The 17,984-nt window shown below is 42.8% G+C and overlaps 1 protein-coding gene and 1 long non-coding RNA gene across 2 annotated transcripts in view; one reads left to right on the forward strand and one right to left on the reverse strand.

Moving 5' to 3' along the window:
- Positions 1-17,984, reverse strand: part of LOC132475275 (uncharacterized) — a 206,464-nt gene that overhangs the window by 174,109 nt on the left and 14,371 nt on the right. The gene's annotated exons all lie outside the window — the stretch shown is intronic.
- On the forward strand, positions 1,227-17,089 carry bcap29 (B cell receptor associated protein 29). The gene is made up of 8 exons (XM_060074275.1): positions 1,227-1,419; positions 9,803-9,911; positions 10,133-10,233; positions 10,782-10,929; positions 13,384-13,519; positions 13,911-14,013; positions 14,164-14,264; positions 14,609-17,089. The coding sequence occupies exons 2-8, from the start codon at positions 9,820-9,822 to the stop codon at positions 14,642-14,644; spliced, it is 717 nt and encodes a 238-aa protein (XP_059930258.1). The 5' UTR covers positions 1,227-1,419; positions 9,803-9,819; the 3' UTR covers positions 14,645-17,089.

Here is a 17,984-nt window from a genome sequence, read left to right on the forward strand (position 1 = left end):
CGAGATCACAAGATCACGCGATTAGAGTTGCAGGCTGGCAGCGATCAGCAGCGGTGACAGCGGCGCAGCCGTTCCGCGGCGCTTACGTCCCCGATGGAAAGCAGGCAACTTAGCCTTCTAGGCAGCGATTCGAAGGCGTTTCCAGCCTGAAGTCCTTATAACTCCCAACCGCCCCCAACCCTGCGCGCTGCCATACATGGGGCAGGTGACAAGACGCTGTGTTGCGCTTTCAAAATAAAAGCAAGTGAGTAAAATATAAAAAAAAAATAAAGATATTTTGCGGTATAATTTTTGGGGGGGACAAATGCGCCTGTCTCGAAAATTGGAGGGGACACGTCCCCTCCGTCCCCCCCGGTTCCTACGCCCTTGGTGGCATGAAATTGGCTAGTCGTTGTTTATTGTTAGCTACATTAGCCTCTTTAGCAAACCTGCCCGAAAACAAACAACACAACTTTACATTGTATTGCATGCACAGCAAGACCATGCAATGTATAAATTGGTGACCGGAATAAAGTAGCAATGTAATCAAGTGTGTAAGAGCATTTAAAATCGACATTAAGATGACCTACGAGGTACAAATACAAAAAATCTCCTCACTGGCGCAGCCATTTTGTTGAGAGCGTCATCACTGCTGGTTTATGCTGCTATCCATTTGGATGGTACGCCGGTACGAACGACCAGCTTTAGCGAGAACGTGACGTATTTCCCTTGCTTCCAGTTTGTCATTTGTGTTTTTGTCGAGCCACGAGGGGGAGTAGTAGCAGGCTATTCATCATTAGCAACATAGCCTCTTTGCCAAACCAGCTTGAAAACACAACTTTAAATTGAATTTGCTCACAAAGCAAGACCGTGCGATGCATAAATTGGTGACCGGATTAAAGCAGCAATGAAATCAAGTGTGTAAGAGCATTTAAAAGCTCATCAGGTTACAATGGAGAGAAAGTAATTATTTTCTGGTCCCTGTCTTTATATGCCCTGGATAACATATGTTGTTTGTGGATTTAAATGATTTTTCATGCAAAGAAAACTAAACATTTTGAAGTTTGATAATGTTAAAAAATATAATTTAAATCAACAAACAACATATGTGTAATGCGGGGCATATAAAGACTGCGACCAGAAGATAATTACTTTCTCTCCATTGAAACCCATACATATTTTCGATCTCATAGGTCCCACGCGCTCCCTGGAAGGGGCGTGACTTTGCCACTCATGTCACAGTGGGCGGAGGCCAACGCGGAAGTGATAACAGACTGAAGCCCCCTGTAAACCATGGACCTAGCTGTAAACTTGTGTTGGTCATCGTTGTTACTAAAGTGAACACTAGTGAAATAGTTAGCACACTGGTTCTTTAAGACAGCAGAAAACGTTGGAGACTTTGTGATCACCTCCTTGCAGATATCGTTTGAAACAGTTAAGGTAAGTAATACTAGTTAGACGAGTTAAACCTTCGAGTTAGATCTTCTGGGTTCTATACAGGCCCTATACAGATGCCAGATAATACCGTTTTATTATAGACATAATAATATTTTATTTCTAGGGAGATAGTCGCAGTTCTGATGTTGCATTGTAGACGTTGTAACGGACCTGTTCTGTGTTCATAATTAGAGAGGTGTTGAAACAGGGTTTGCGTCTAGTTTTGATGACTTAAGTGAATCCTCGGACGCCAGCCTTCCGAGTTGCGTTTGACGTCACTTCCGGTCTCGGAGCATTCATAGCGTTCCTGTTCTTTTTTGTGCTGGTGGCATGCAGGGGCGTAGGAACGTGTTTAACATCGGGAGGATTTTTACACAAAATGTTTTTTATGATCATTACCTCCAACCTATGAACAGAATCAAATATAACCTCTAGGTAGCTGTATACGACAACAGTTCAAGTCAATCACTCAATCTCCCTACATGTTGTAGAATATAATTGGCATCATAAAACACATGGCATCAGACATGAAAAAAAAGAATATTTCAAAAGTAATATCACATACACATACTGTAGGAAGGGGAAATAGTAATACACAAGCCTGAAAGCTGGTAGCAATCTTGCTGCCTCGCAACATACATCGACTGACAATGCATTGCATTTGCAAAAAAAATAATTTGACAGTACTTTGTCATTGAGTTCTGAATGATGCGGTCACATTATCACCCCACCATGGCTGAACACACGTTCAAGAGGTGCACTTGATGCAGGGACTGCTATAACTCGTACCTCCACCTTGAACAAAAAGACACTTAAAACCACTGAGTTAGAAGTAGCCTACTGACATGAAAATTAAACAAGTTAATCATCTGTGGAACGGGCAGGGCTCGAAAAACTCCAGCCAATGATTTTCAGAAACACCGAGTGGCATTGGACAGTAAGTACGTCAATCAAACGGTCGTACTGCACTCCCCCCCGCGCGTGACCTCTTCGTGCACGTACTCAAAGCTCGTGCCAGAGCAAGCTTCTGTTTGTTGTTATCCTGCGGTAGCTACTGGAGCTAGTTTACTTGCTAATCCACATTTGGACCTAGCGCTAGAATACAACCCTAAACTCCAACCTAGCTAGCCTGCCCTGGCCCACTCTCGCGCATCTGTGTTCGCGCTCTTGTGTGATTGCGCGTCCATGTACTTGGAATGGGTGGAGTCAGAGTCAGCGTTGAAGGAGAGGGGGTAGGACCATTTGAGTTGCGTCTTTTCAAAATCTGCTGGCGTATCGCAAATCACATATCCAACCTATAATCTAACTTTAGAAAAGTCATTTCGAGTCATCTGTCTCAAGTCTAAGTCAAGTCTCAAGCCATGAAGACCAAGTCAAAGTCAAGTCAAGTCTTTTATCAGTGTTAGTCAAGCAAGTCTCAAGTCCTCAAATTTGCGACTCGAGTCTGACTCGAGTCAAGTCATGTGACTCGAGTCCCCCATGTCTGGTAGACGGTGCGTTCCCACCAAACGCGAAGGGGCGACACGACTCCATACAAAGTCAACATAGAGACACGAATCAGGCGAATCTTTCGCGCGAGAAAACCTGCAACAAGTTTTGATTTGTCGAGCGACACTTCGCCCTGCACAGGCAAGCGCGTTCACGAGGATTTGCAGCGCGACAAATTCGCTTGAGTTAAAATATTTAAACTTTGCCGCGACATTTGCATGATGACAGCCAATATGCGTTCAACAGCGTGGCCAATGAGTGAGACATGCATAACGTAACAGCCAATCAGCGTTCAACCGGCCAACCGTTCCCTGTAGTGCAGTCCGGAGTGAACCGCACCATGGAGGAGAAAGTGATTGTTGCCGTTTGCGACTCCCGAAGCTCTATATATAATGGTATATCATATAATTTTATACATAATATCGCGGCCAAAAGCTCTTTGCGCCTCCGGATGGGCGTAGCGCGGGATTGGGCTTTGCGGGGTTTGTTTACCGGCGTTGCTATGGTTACCGGTCTTCTTTGTTCCAACGGTTTATTAGGTTTAATTTAATAAATCGCTGTCTAATCAATACTTCATTCACTGCCTCTTCCATGGTCTATTATGAATAGACTGCGTTGGGTTCAGGGGTTAAAATTAACTTTTTTTTTCCCGGAAACGTCCCGAAAAACATTTTGAACCGTCCCGAATCGTCCCGAATTTTTATCATAAATATTTTTTACATTTTGAGTCGTTACTTAGGCCTACTGATAATATAATAAAAACACAATACATTATGTTGATGAAATAATATATTTTTCCAGATGACAAGCAACACCCTCGCAGAACAGTGGTCTATCTACGTGACCACAGTTTTGCGCCTGTGATCGCAGAGCAGCAGGCTCTCGCACTGCTTGCCTCTCGAGCAGCGCGAGACTGCCTAATATGCCATCTAATATTAGGCATGTGAACCATGCACGCCTTTTTTGCGGCACGGTCCGCACATTTACACTGCGCAAGGTAAATTGCCTGCTTGAGCTAGAACCCCAATTTACCCTCCCGGATCCTACACACATTAGCGGTTTATTGGGTTTCATTCTGATGTAAATGCGACGGCTCCGCGGTTCAAGGGGGGGGGGGGGGCTTGGGTAGAGGTGTTGCGCTGTCTGCAAAGAGACAACGCAGCATATCATCATGAGCAGTTCTAACTGAAAAGTAAGGAATCTGCGAGCTGCTGACCATGTAAGAGAAGGTGATGCAGTCACATTAAACAAAGAAAGATGGTGCGATCTACGAGAGACCAGAGGAACTGTCCTTACGATGCTTTTGTCGGGATAAAAAGCAAGTGGTCAGCAAAATAAATAATATGTTGCGTTTTTGCACTTTTAAATAGTTAATCGCGCTTGTAGCCTACACTCAGACTTGAACTCATTCTTGCATGTGGGTGTCTTCATTCACAAAAACATTCGGGAGCGAGCAGAGTCTCCCATGCATAGAAAAATGTGTGACGCAGCGCCACAGAATCAACACCGAGCGCCACAAATTGATTCAGCTTTTTTTTTTTTTTTCGTTTTAGCGATTTTGAAATATAAATATCGTTCCGTTCGTACATCTCCGCGTAGCAATCTTTCTCCCTGTCATTCTCGTTCACAGACGCACACGGAGACAAGCGCACACAGAGACAAGCGCGCATATACATGCCAATGGTGCGCGGGTACACTACCACTTATTGGATAAACCTGCGTATCATGCACACGCACTGACTGCGGATTCGCCCGCTCATCCTCTCAATGCACCTACAAAGGCAAACCCGAAGCAGCAGGAATGTAAAAAGGGATAGTGTATAGAACGCCGGTAATTATCGGGAAAATAAGCCCCGACAGGGCGAACTTGCTTCGCCCTGAAGGGGCTTATTTTCGATCATGACCGGCGATGTTCTCTACATATCCTGCTTATTACACGGCTAATTGCCAAAACGAAACAATAACTTCACATGGTGTGTCTTTTTACAATTTATTTGATACCACCAGCATTCGTAGTGTTGATCAGCAGAGAAATAGTCTGCCAAAGACGCTGACGGCGCTTAGCAACCGAAGACGCTGGGGTTGACGAGTTACCGGTACTTGCGGAGTGAAACCAAAGACTTCATTAGAGGCGAAAAATCTGTTGTTTTCCTTGACAGCGGTCAATTATACTCATGATTATACTTAGCAAGGGTGAATTATCAAATATAATTCACCGCCTGAAGTTGTGAAGGTCCCATGCAAGTGAACGGAGCGTTCCATGGCATTGAGAAGACCAATGTAATAATTGCGATTAATGTGAAATGCTATGTATGTATATGAAATTTAGATAAATTAAATTTAGATAAATGACGGTGTTAGACCCCCAGGCCGTTCTGCCGGCGATTTAAATTCGCTCTGCAGCATAGGCTGGAGATCGGGCAGTCTCCCGGTGGGCCGGCCCTCTATTTTTTTTTTGACTCCGTGCGCAGCCCCGCCTTCTCCAGTGAACCAAGAAAGCCTGACGAACGGGGGATTTTACCCCCGCTGTTTCACTGAACAACACAAACCCGAGCGCGCCAGCCAATTGAACGAAGCCCTTTCCATTAAATAAGTATTTTCCACAGATCGCGAACATCGCAGAAAGTGTTGAAAACTTAAACAGAAAAATGAAGTCAGTGCCCGCAAAATTCTCTTCGTCCCGAAGTCGACCCGAGAGAGAATAAAAATCCTCCCGATGACAATTAATTACGTCCCCGGGACGACGGGACGTTGTTAATTTTAATACCTGGTTGGGTTCCCGACGTCTCTCCCTATTCCATAACAGGTGCAATACAGAGATGGAAATTAACTTTTTTGCCCACCAGCCACTGTGGCTGGTAGATTTAAAAATCGACCAGCCACTCATCTTTTTTACCAGCCACTTTTTATACGCTAGATATTTTAATATATGCGTACATTTTAAACAATATAATAGTAACAATAGATAAGAAAAGTGTTTTTCATACACATTTTTCCATCAGAAGTGATTCTTACTGTAAGTAGGTGCTACCAAGGAACTGAGTTGAAAATGTTACACTCTTACCGCATATGATAAACAATACACAGGTATCTGCCATGTTAAGTCATGCTTATGTCAAAGGTGTTACGATGACAAGTTTGGGGATAATTCATCTATACAAAGTATTTTCAATAAAAAACTAATTGACATATTAACAATAAAACAACATGCATGGCTACACCATCATAAGTCAATAGCAACATTTGTTTTTTTATATTTACATGTGACTGCATACAAATGTGTCCACAGACATGGTAACTAACGTATGATAGTAAGCATTATTGGCCCTTAACACTAATGCCGCTTTTCCACTGCATGGTACCAGCTCGACTCGACTCGACTCAGCTCGCATTTTTGGCGTTTCCACCGCGAAAACGTGGTATCTGGTACCTGAAGTGGCTCCTTTTTTTAGTACCGCCTCGCTCTAGGTTCCAAGCGAGCTGAGCCGATGCTAAAAGGTGACGTCGGCAGACGGCCGGCCACTGATTGGCCAGAGAGTGTGACGAAGTCACGAGAGCGACATGGCAACCATGCTGGTAACAGCCATAGCAGCCACATGCAAGCCAACATATTCCACTTCTTCAACTTCTTCAACATGCCAGCTAATAATACGAACACGAATACGATCGCATCGATGTCCTCCATTGTTATTATGTGGGTTCTGTCCATGTGTGGGTTGCGTAGGTGTTGTTTGCGTCGCGTACAAAAATACGTCACGGCCCTTTCGCACAGCCGACCCCGCCCACGTCCAGGAGGTACTATTTGCGGTGGAAAACGACCCGTGCTGCTACCGTGTCGAGTCGTGTCGAGTCGAGCTACATGTGCGGTGGAAAAGCGGCATAATATTCAGAAAAAACACTGCCTCAAAAGGCTATTGGCTTAAGCAATACAAGTAGAGGCATATGCTTGAACTTTACACCCTGAACTTTTAAACGTTGCAAAAGTGCAAAAACATAATTATATATTTATGTGGCATTCAGTCCAATGCTGAAAATATATCTGTGGCATTCAGTAGGCCAATGCTGTGGTAAAGTGTGTAAAGTATGACCAAGTGTTTCTTTCTGTTCAATAGATCGAACGTTATCAATCCCCTGTAGGAGAAATTTGTTAATGTTTGTCCCTATAAAACAATAATGGCAAAAAAAATATACAAAACCTGACGGTAACTAATGCCGCTTTTCCACCGCACATGTAGCTCGACTCGACACGACTCGACACGGTAGCAGCACGGGTCGTTTTCCACCGCAAATAGTACCTCCTGGACGTGGGCGGGGTCGGCTGCGCGAAAGGGCCGTGACGTATTTTTGTACGGGACGCAAACAACACCTACGCAACCCACATAACAACAATGGAGGATGGTATTCGTGCTGCTCGGTCTGGTGCTTTTTGTCAGACACAAAAGAGAAGAGAGTCAGAGAAGGCTGCACGCGGCGAGACAAAATACACTGGAAAAGTCCCGGAGAGTGTTGGAGTATATATAACAGAGTGTGACTTTGTCACACTCTCTGGCCGGCCAAAGTGGCCGGCCGTCTGCCGACGTCACCTTTTAGCATCGGCTCAGCTCGCTTGGAACCTAGAGCGAGGCGGTACTAAAAAAAGCAGCCACTTCAGGTACCAGATACCATGTTTTCGCGGTGGAAACGCCAAAAATGTGAGTCGAGTCGAGTCGAGCTGGTACCATGCAGTGGAAAAGCGGCATTATTAGTAAGTCAAACCGTCCAATCTGAAGGCTCTACTTAACCACTCCCCCTACTCAGTTCCACCAATGCAAAGCGAACCAAACTGAGTAGGGGAGGGCGTAGCCTAACTAGTTTGTGAACGACCCAGAGAAACACAACGCAAATTCAATGTGAACATGTATGAGGTAGCGGCTTTTGAAATTCCGCCACACATTTTTTAAAAGTGTCTCAAAAAGAGGGCATGTCCGGGCAAAAGAGGACGTCTGGTTACCCTACGTACGGGAAACCCATTTGATTCCTACATGTAACACTGTTAAATAGCGGCCCAAATTGGTGGGCGCTATCCTGGTAATTTCTCTGCGTGACAAATACGAAGTGTGGTGGCGTGTGAGCGTGTGCATGGGTTGAATTGCGTGTGTCTCACGCCGAATGCGTGAGACTTGAGAGCCCTGTTACTGGTATATTATCCCGGATGTTGACAGTCGCAGTTCAGCAAAAGTGGCGTAGAAGAAGAAGGGGGCCGGGTGTTGACAGTAATGGTTGTGGAATTGTGCAGCTCCGTATAACGAATGTATTAAATATGCAAATTTCATCGGACCTGACTGGAAAGTATTACCCGACACAGTGGAGGACGTACGTTCATGAAATTTTGTTCGCCCATCAACAGATCCAAGCTGATGTTATCCCAGCATTGTCAAACCTATGCAAACAAAAAAGGTCTTAATTGTCTTCGTCAGGGTCTTAATGGTCTGCGTCAGTCTTAATGGTCTGACAGGTTCTTCATGGTCTGCGTCAGGGTCTTAATGGTCTGTTAGGGTCTTAATGGTCTGACGGGGTCTTATTGGTCGGTTTTAGGCTTGGCACCCGTAAAATGCTGCTCGCAGCTTTAATTATTCTAATTTTTTTTTTTTGTTTATTTTTATGAATTACTTTATTTCATTATAAATATTTATTATTGTGATCTATGCTGCCATTATTATTATTTTTATTTTGACTTATAAAAATGATGTATACAAATATTTTGACTTTATCTTGTATTGTTGCTACGGCTGTTGAGGAACCATGCCTAAGAAGTGTCCTGTTGTGTACAATAAGGTTGGATGGATTCAAAGTAATTCGAAATTCTGATTCTTCATGTACACCTGGCTTGTAGATGTGGCTCTTGAGTGTTACATGTATGTCTTGTACACCTGGCTCTCATTGAGAGTGTTACTTGTATGCCTTGTACACCTGGCTGTCATTAGGGCTGGCCCGAATGCCATTTTTCAGGCTTTGAATACTCGTTGGTTTTTCCGAGCGAATATTCGAATACTCGTTCCAGAAAAACACACCATCAAAAACAACATTAACAATCCCTATATACTCCCTGGAACCGATTTTGACAGTATCTGCATATTTTGTTGAAGATTTAATAGCTTTTGAACGTTAATTAGTAGGCCTAAGTAAGTTGGAGTTACATAGTTTTTCCCCGTGGAAGCGAACAGCTGTTGTACCGTACCAAATCAGCTGTCCTCTGCCATCTCAGCCCTTGCGGGAGCTTTTCAATTCATTCTGGAACGTGCATCTTTTCAGGGAATTTGTACAATAAATCCATAACAAATACCGAATATTGATTGTCTTATGTGTCCATATTATATCCATTATATTGACCGGGTATTCGCAAGACGCTCACGCTCTGCAGCAAGCCAGTCACAGTTGATTGGCACGGCGCTGTACAGCGAACGTAAACAAACTAACAACAAACTAAGCTAGGTTAGCATTTCACTAAGCATTTCTTTTCCTCCCGAGATCCCGCTAATGATGTTATAAAGTAAAGGGAAACAAGATATCTATTCTTCCTCCACCTCTCTCGCTTCTCTGCTTGGTGTCGCTTATAGTTTGCCTCCCTCGCTCTGGTAACGTCACGTAGGCCTACGTGTAACAACGAAGCTCCAAATACTGATTTAATCTTTGAATACTAATTTTCCGAACGAGTATTCGAATATTCGAATAATTCGGGCCAGCCCTACCTGTCATAGAGTATTACATGAATGCCTTGTACACCTGGCTGTCATTGAGTATTACATGAATAACTTGGGTTTCTGTGTCAACAGCAAATGTTAACGTGAGGGAGCTGACCTTTTATTATAATGTCGTGTTTAGCGTTGTCGCTCTAAGACTTGTTTTCCCCTTTCTTCAGAATCTCCCACTAGGGATATGACTCTACAGTGGAAAGCCGTGGCCGTGTTCCTTTATGGGGAGATTGGCATTGTTATCCTGCTATGTTTGCCCTTTATTTCTGCTACAAGGTAAGGTGTGTGTGTGTGTGTGTGTGTGTGTGTGTGTGTGTGTGTGTGTGTGTGTGTGTGTGTGTGTGTGTGTGTGTGTGTGTGTGTGTGTGTGTGTGTGTGTGTGTGTGTGTGTGTGTGTGTGTGTGTGTGTGTGTGTGTGTGTGTGTCTTAGTTTGATCAATTGTGTATGATTTATCACTTGGTTATGAATCCTATTGTGTGGTTATCATATGTTACAGATGGCAGAGCATATTCAAGCTGAACATTTGGAACAGTGTGGCGAGGTTCTGGAACAAGGGGTTTCTGGCCATGATCATCTTTCTTATTGTTCTCTTCCTTGGTAAGAAACCAATCAGATTTTTCATAGGTCCCCAGTTCTCTGAATGAACTGTGAGTGGCAGTGCTTTGTCACTGTTTATTGGATTATATAATCCATTCTTAAAATGTATCCATATGTCAGCCATGGCATTTATAGCCACCGCTGCTACAACTTCAGTCCATCGTGCTCGGCAAAGAGTGATGTGTGGTAATCAGAGATGCCATGTCCCCTTAGCATTGTTCACTATATCTGTCATCAACACCATGATTAATTTCACCTCTTTGGAGATCATGGTAACTCTGCCTTTTTTGCACGGTACTATCAGATTGGTTGACATCAAGGAACAGTTAACCTTGTTGGTTTATATCCAATTGTTGGTTGCCATGACCTAACCACTGACGTTCAATGGAAATGTAGCGGATGGTCTTGACGAATCTTGTCCTTTGATTGTTGCCGTTTTGTTGTAATTCGTTTTACTACTGGTATTGCTTTGAGAAAACGTTCCTGTACAAACAAATGTTGCATTACGTCATGTTGAAGTTGTATATTCCCATTATTTGTCCCTTCAGACGCCGTGCGAGAAGTTAGGAAGTACTCCAACATGGAGCCTGGCAGAGATCCAAAGGTTGGCGCAGTCCGGTATGACCACGTGTACATGAAGCTCTTCGGAGCCCAGCGGAACCTTTACATCTCTGGCTTCTCGCTCTTCCTCTGGCTGTGAGTCTAGACCACTGAAACAAACACACCCATCCTAACGCTTCCATGTTTAGCTTTACCCATCATCACTGAAAGACATCTTCAGTTCCTCTTTCCTCTTCTTAAGGACGGTATTTACAACTGGACTTTAATATGTTGGATACTTTTTTAAATTCTGCTTATTATTCACCGTATACTGCTCAGTGTTTCCCCCAGTACTGTATGGTTAAGGCCTTAACAACAGTATGGCCCCGCCTTTACTACCAATGTAAAAAAAAAGGGTTAGGGTTAGATGAAAAAAAAAAAAAATTATATATATATATATACAGTATGTTTTTTTAATAAATATTTTTTAATTATTATGCAATAACAAAGTGCAAAACACTCTTAGGGAAAGAAAACATACTTCTATCAAGTACAAAAATTAAAGATTAAATATAACCGCAAGAGGTGATTAACGGGGTCCGAACAAAATTAAAAGTCAAGAACACACTAATGGAAGATATATATGACAATTAATTATGAAGGAAAGATGTTGATGAAGATGTTCCACTTAATGCAATACTGTGCCTCGGCTTTCAGGTGAGCTGCAAAGCAATGGCCGAATGTCATGTTCAGCTTGTTCATAATACTATAATCAGGATTCAAACTCTCAACCTAAGGATCACCTGTACAAGGCATTATCCCATTGAGCCACTGATAAACCTGAACTGCAGCCTCATTTACATGGTCAAAATGTCTATTGATGAGCGGGAACGGAAGAAATATAAATATGACAGACTTAATTATGAAGGAAAAATGGTTAACGAAGAAGTTCCCCTAATGCCATACTGTGTCTTGGCAGTCAGATTTGTGGAAACGAATGAGTCGGAATGTTGATTGCCTGAAGAATTTCTCATCAGGAACACTGTTCAATGTTGTGTTTCTTAAATGAGTGGCAATGACAGAATGTCATGTTCAGCTTGTTCATAATGCTCTAATCAGGATTCGAACTCTCAAGCTAAGGATCACCAGTACAAGGCATTATCCTGTTGAGGCACTGACATTCCTGAACTGCATAAAGCCTCATTCACATGGTGAAAATGTCTATTGATAAGCACACAACATCAAGAAAACTCCAAGCACACATTTCACAAGCGATTTAAGGGCTTTCTTAAAAGAGCACAGATCTGAAAATTTGCACTGTTAATGGTATCCACCTAATAATAGCCGTATGGTAGTTATACAATAAGAAATTGCTCATATAGGCAAAATGGGTTGAGACTGTGGAAGTTTGGCTTTTCTATGAAATTGTGGGAAAAGTAAACATTTTTAGATCAGAAGACCGGGGTGAAAAAGATGCATCTGATTTTAGAGATTAATATTATGAAAGAATTTTGAGTCCAGGTCAATCTGGTGAGGAGAAATAAGCCTAATTCATTCTTTTTTACAATACCACAATACCTTTGGGTGCAGGACCACAAATGTGGGTTCATGGGTAGTGGGGGTTATTGGTAACCATACCTGAAAATTTCAAGAGTTTTCGATTTACGGTATAGGCTGCAGTAGGACTTTTACAGAATTTGAGGGAAAAAAAACACGCTGCTCGGACCCCTAATAATGCATCGGTAATACTGTACAAAACAATAGTCGTGCCATAAAGCTTTTTGAACAGGGACGCAGGAAGTGGGGTGCTCCGGGTGCTGCAGCACCCCCCTAGTGGACAACAGACGCAACTACAACACTTGAACTCAGGCAATGCCGCGGTTTTTTTTCTTTCGTCATCCGATTACATACAGCGCTACGTTGTGCATACCCCCCCCCCCCGTCAACAATCGTTTGCACCCCCCCCCCCCGTCAACAATCGTTTGCACCCCCCCCCCCCCCCCCCCCCCCCCCCACGTCAACAATGGTTTGCACCCCCCCCCCCCCACCCCGCTCAACAATTAAGCAGTCAGCACCCCCCACTTCATATGACTTCCTGCGTCCCTGTTTTTGAATGGAATTGAAACGACGGCATCAGGTGGTTGTATATATTATTGCGAACTGAAACCCTCACCGAAGACCCCCTGCTCCTTGAACACGTTGACTGAGTCGTTAGTCAAAGCACTGCAAACACTGCTGCTGGACTGGTGTATCCATTCTTTGCTATTCTGTGTATTTGTTTTATTTGTATGTAATATTCCTGTGTAAAAGGTTACCATGGTGTATCGATTTACATAGTTTATGTTTAATATCACCTGGCTTTCAGGTGTTTAGGCTTTATGGTAGTTTGTTTAGTATTTCCCAGTGCATTGTCTCAAGCTTTTCAGTGCTCAGTTTAATCCTGCATGTGTCCAGGACAATAAAATACTTAAACTTTAACCAAAACAGCAAATCATATCCAGCGAATGATATCCAATAACAATGCGACACACCGGAAATATTAAAGCCAAATATGGCCAATGGGGATTCAAAGGGAGCCTTGTGATCCAATGGACATGTGATATTTTGCAGGGTGGTGAGGCGAATGGTCACCCTAATAAACCAGCTGGCCACATTGCACCTCACCTCCGCCGCACTCCAGATACAGGCCGACAGCAATAACCAGGCAGTCATAAAGAACATGGAGAACAATGAGCTTCTAAAACAAGTAAGGCGGTATACATTTATCCTGGTGAACGTCTAATAGCTACAGATTTTCCCAGTCAGACCCGTTCTTGATGCATGTTGGTTGGATGACTTGAGCTGGTTGATCTTTGAAAAAAACGTAAGCACGATTGTTTTGGGCGATATTTAATTGGTTAAACAATCATCAAGACAATTCCTCATTGATATTAATGGAAAATAATGTTTTTATTGTAATTTTTGAAGAGAATGCTTGAATATCTCTGAAACAAGTAAACGAAAAACCCAATTTCCAAACAGATTTCTACTATAATAGTTTTGCGTTATTGTGCTATTTATGATCACGGGGGGGCGATCGTAATCCGGATCTGAATAATTCAACGGACCATTTATGCTGATGACTATATGTGATTCAGACCCTGACTGAAGGGAAGGGGGATAAGTCTACCACAGAGGGCAGGGAGCAGTTGAAGAAAGAGGTGGAGATGCTTAAAGAAGAATTAAAGACCTCAGGCGAAGGTCAGTACACACATGCACACATCTGGTCCCTGGCATGTGTTTTTCAGCTCTTTGTCATTACGCTATGAGTCTGGATAGCGACGCAGATGCTGAAAGTTGGTAAGTGGCTGTAAATGTGTGGCTGTGATTTCAACCACGTTTTCTTCTCAGCGCTGAAGGAGTCCCAGTCAGATGCCGAGGCTGTGAAGAGACAGTCAGACGGATTGGCCAGAGAGTATGATAGCCTTCTGAATAAGCACCAACTGCTACAGGTGACTGACACCCGACACAGGGCCTCTGCCATCCACCCACCCACTGATATTAAGCTTCTGACCTTTCCTAACCAAAGTATCCGTTAGACTAAATAACAAATTACAAGTCACAGCAAACTTGTTTAAAACCAATAATCCTATCATAACACTACTTGATCCATTATATTAGGTTTGAATGCTTTTACGTAGAGAGCGTAATCGCCTCTATTCATTAAATCTTGATCTGCTTGAAAACGCTGAAAATTCACCCTCCTCCGTCCTCGTAAGGTCATCAGAATTCTATTACTTCCACCAGCCACCTACGGATTAACAAACAACATTTGTGTCTCTTTATTCTTTACCAGAACACTGAGGACAGTGAAGACAAAAAGGACAACTAGTTTTGATGGACACTGGCTTCAATGCAAACGTTACAACAATACGACCAACGAACCATATGATCCAACACACGACGTCTTAGGTCAAGAGAATCAAAAATCCAACCATTATCATCTTGGACGCAGAGCTGCCGTGCATGATATTGTTTTCCCTGGCATAAGATAACAATTGAGCGGAACGATTGTGTTCTGTGATGCGATGGCTCTTGCTGTTATGAAGTACAATTAGTATAATGCTGGGATGAGGGCGAGCCTGGCCTGTTAGGCAGTGTTCACACTGATACATCCAAATAAATCTGAGAGTTTCTTGGACCATTTAACCAAGGTCTGATGCTAGAGCAGTTGTGACGAGATACGGTGTCTCATTCTATTTATTTTTGTCATATAACCTTTATATATTGGCATCATAGTTCACAAGGCTTGATTTACTATAAAAAAGGCCAGGGCCTCGTTTCCCGATAACGATGGACCGTTTCCCGAAACTCTTCCTAACATGAACGCGTGTTCACTGCACTCACAACGTTCGTAGGTTTGTAACTGTCTAATGACACAGTGCTGAAATGGGCTCCGTACTGAGGGAGACGCAGGAATGTCGCAGAAAATGGGGTTAAAAAGCGTTAAAATATCTCCCCATCAAGGCCAACAGCAGAATAGCCTACGAAAAGAATAGACTGCAATCATTTGAATGCTAAAGATATTAAAACAATTGATTAGGCCTAGGCCGACATATGTATTGCTCCTAATCCTGAATGCACTGTGTGTACATTTTTCACGGCATTTTCCCCCCTTCCATAATACAAAAATCTAAAATAGCTTGTGTGACAACTAGGTGCTGATTTCTAAAACATGCTTTGCGCAGCAAAGAGAGCCGACTTTATCTGATTCCGCATAACGTTTCATTGATTGGCGCGCACTCTCTCGTTACATTTAAAATGCAACGTTCCATTCATTCATTTGCATTCAAACGCAGAGGCTAGGCATTGACACACGGCTATTGCTGTCCCGATTAGGAGAGCTTGGTCTAGATCCTGCCCATATTGTTAGGCAGGAAGAAGTAGGCTATAGTTCTTTTTACGCTGCCAAGCCGGTTCGCTCGCAACTTGGCACGCCCGGCGATTTCACCTTCTTATCTCAAGTTTCCTGTGTAAAAACGAGGGGGTCAACCCCACAGCGTCACGGCGTGGGCTTTCTTGGTTCACTGGAGAAGGCGGGGCTGCGCACGGAGTCCAGACCTCTTTAGAATAATTAGTATTATTGCATACTCCCGAATGTTAAAAAAAATTTATGAATGCAATAATGAGTTCACGTCTGAGTGTAGACTACAACTTACTAACTTCATCACAGCCTCACCGAAGCGCCTGCAGTGTTTAATGCAAACAATCGCAACAAAAAACGCCTGCAGAAATTATCCGACACCCGCTGGTCTCCTAGTAGCCTATGTCTTCTGTCATTGATCAATATGAAGACATTTTAACCACGATGGTTGAATTAAAATCAGAGGGAGACGGCAAGTGCAGCTCGAAAGCGACCTCCCACACAAGAGAGATGGAATCATTTGATTTTATTATATGCCATGTGATGTGGCGTTTGATCGTTACATTTCGACTGCGCATGTATTTTTGGAATTTAAAATGGCTGCAATAAATTATGTTGTTGTTGACAACATGTCTCTATCTTTGCTGTTTAAATCTAACGGTAGTCTATGAGTAATATATCGGCGGTAACCACTGTTTTTGGTTGCGAAATTGTGCCAGCTGGGCATTCCGTGGTATTGGATGTGTTTTAATAAAACATATCCAATACACGGAATGTCCGCTGGTGACGCCACTGAGGCTATAGTAGTCTAACGATGCTCTTAGCATCCTACGAGTACCCCTGGAGTCCTCGTTAGGTATGAGCGTTTTCATGACGTTCGTTACCAACGATGCTTTCGGGAAACGGTGTGAAAACTGTACGATGCTCGTACGACGCACTCCACGATCCACTTAGGCTAACGATGCTTTCGGGAACAGGGCCGAGGGCTGAAGTTTTATGTTATTGAAGCAATTGTTTTGGTACTTAATTATCTTTGGCGAAAACCTGTTGCGTTTATCCATGTTAACCCACTGTGAACTATGCAATGGCAATTCTTTTTACCTGATTTTCCACGGCTTGAAAAAGTCTTACTATGATGTATTTTGTATCCAATGTATTTTTTTATCCCAAATTCAACATGCTGTATTTGAAAATGTATATTTTTATTTAATTCTTATTTTATATATATATATTAAATAGAATGAGACATTTCAGACATTGTGTTTTTATTAATATTCATAGCCTCCCTCTAGTTTTCAGTATTGTCAAAAATGACATCATATTGAAAGAAATATGAGCACTGCCTTTGAAGTTAGAAAAAAGTTAAGCAATTTGTTACACATAACGATTGTGAATAAATTTAATATCACATGAGTCAGTGGCTGTATGAGTGAAATGATCTCTCTGACTATCTCTGTCAGACCATTGATGAAAGGGCATAGGTTTTATGTTCTGCTTTTTCTCCCCTCGCCCCTTTTTAATCATTTAATTAACAGATTGAGATTTAATTAGCTAATTACGATTGATCATCGTCCTTTTGTATATTCAGTTGTGACACTGCGTCTGGACTACATTTTGTGTGTGTGTGTGTGTGTGTGGGGGGGGGGGGGTTGAAGAGAAAGTCTTTAAATTTATTACCTAAAGAGTAACGCTTAAAAAAATATCAAAAGTAAGGAATATTTTTAATGTTATGGAAATACCTGTAACTACACTTTGTAACTATATGAATAATAAGACAATATTTGATATAATGGGAACCCTTGTTACTGTCGTGGCAATTCCATCAGATATTGCGTCTAATGACAGATGAGATATTTAGATGCAAAAAGCACACAATACTTGCAGGCAATTGCTAGTCACATATATTTGTAATAATAGTACAGAGGAACATCCAGGTACATCACCACCACGGTTAATGCCTGCGTAGATGGTGGCCACAATCTTCTGGAAACAGTTGATGCTGGAAGCTGAGCCCAAAAGGCTTTGTGTAGTGAAACACCCTTGGGTAGGTGACAAAAGCAGTGAGGTTCCGGATCTCAGGGTGCAGTGGGACCAGCAGGTAACCCTGGCGGAGATCAAGTTTGAGAATATGTTGGCACTGTGAAGCTGTATTGTCAGTTCTTCCGCTTTAGGCAGCCGCTACTTGTCTGGAATGACTTGATAACAGCCCTGAGGTCGACACACGAGCGCTGGTCTTTTAGTGACCACCAGGTTCGAGATCCAGGGAGCAGCGTTGACCAGCTTGGTTAAGTCTGCCTCCAGCAGCTTC

This window comes from Gadus macrocephalus, chromosome 16 (assembly GCF_031168955.1).
Source record: "Gadus macrocephalus chromosome 16, ASM3116895v1".
Classification (NCBI taxonomy): Eukaryota; Metazoa; Chordata; class Actinopteri; order Gadiformes; family Gadidae; genus Gadus; species Gadus macrocephalus.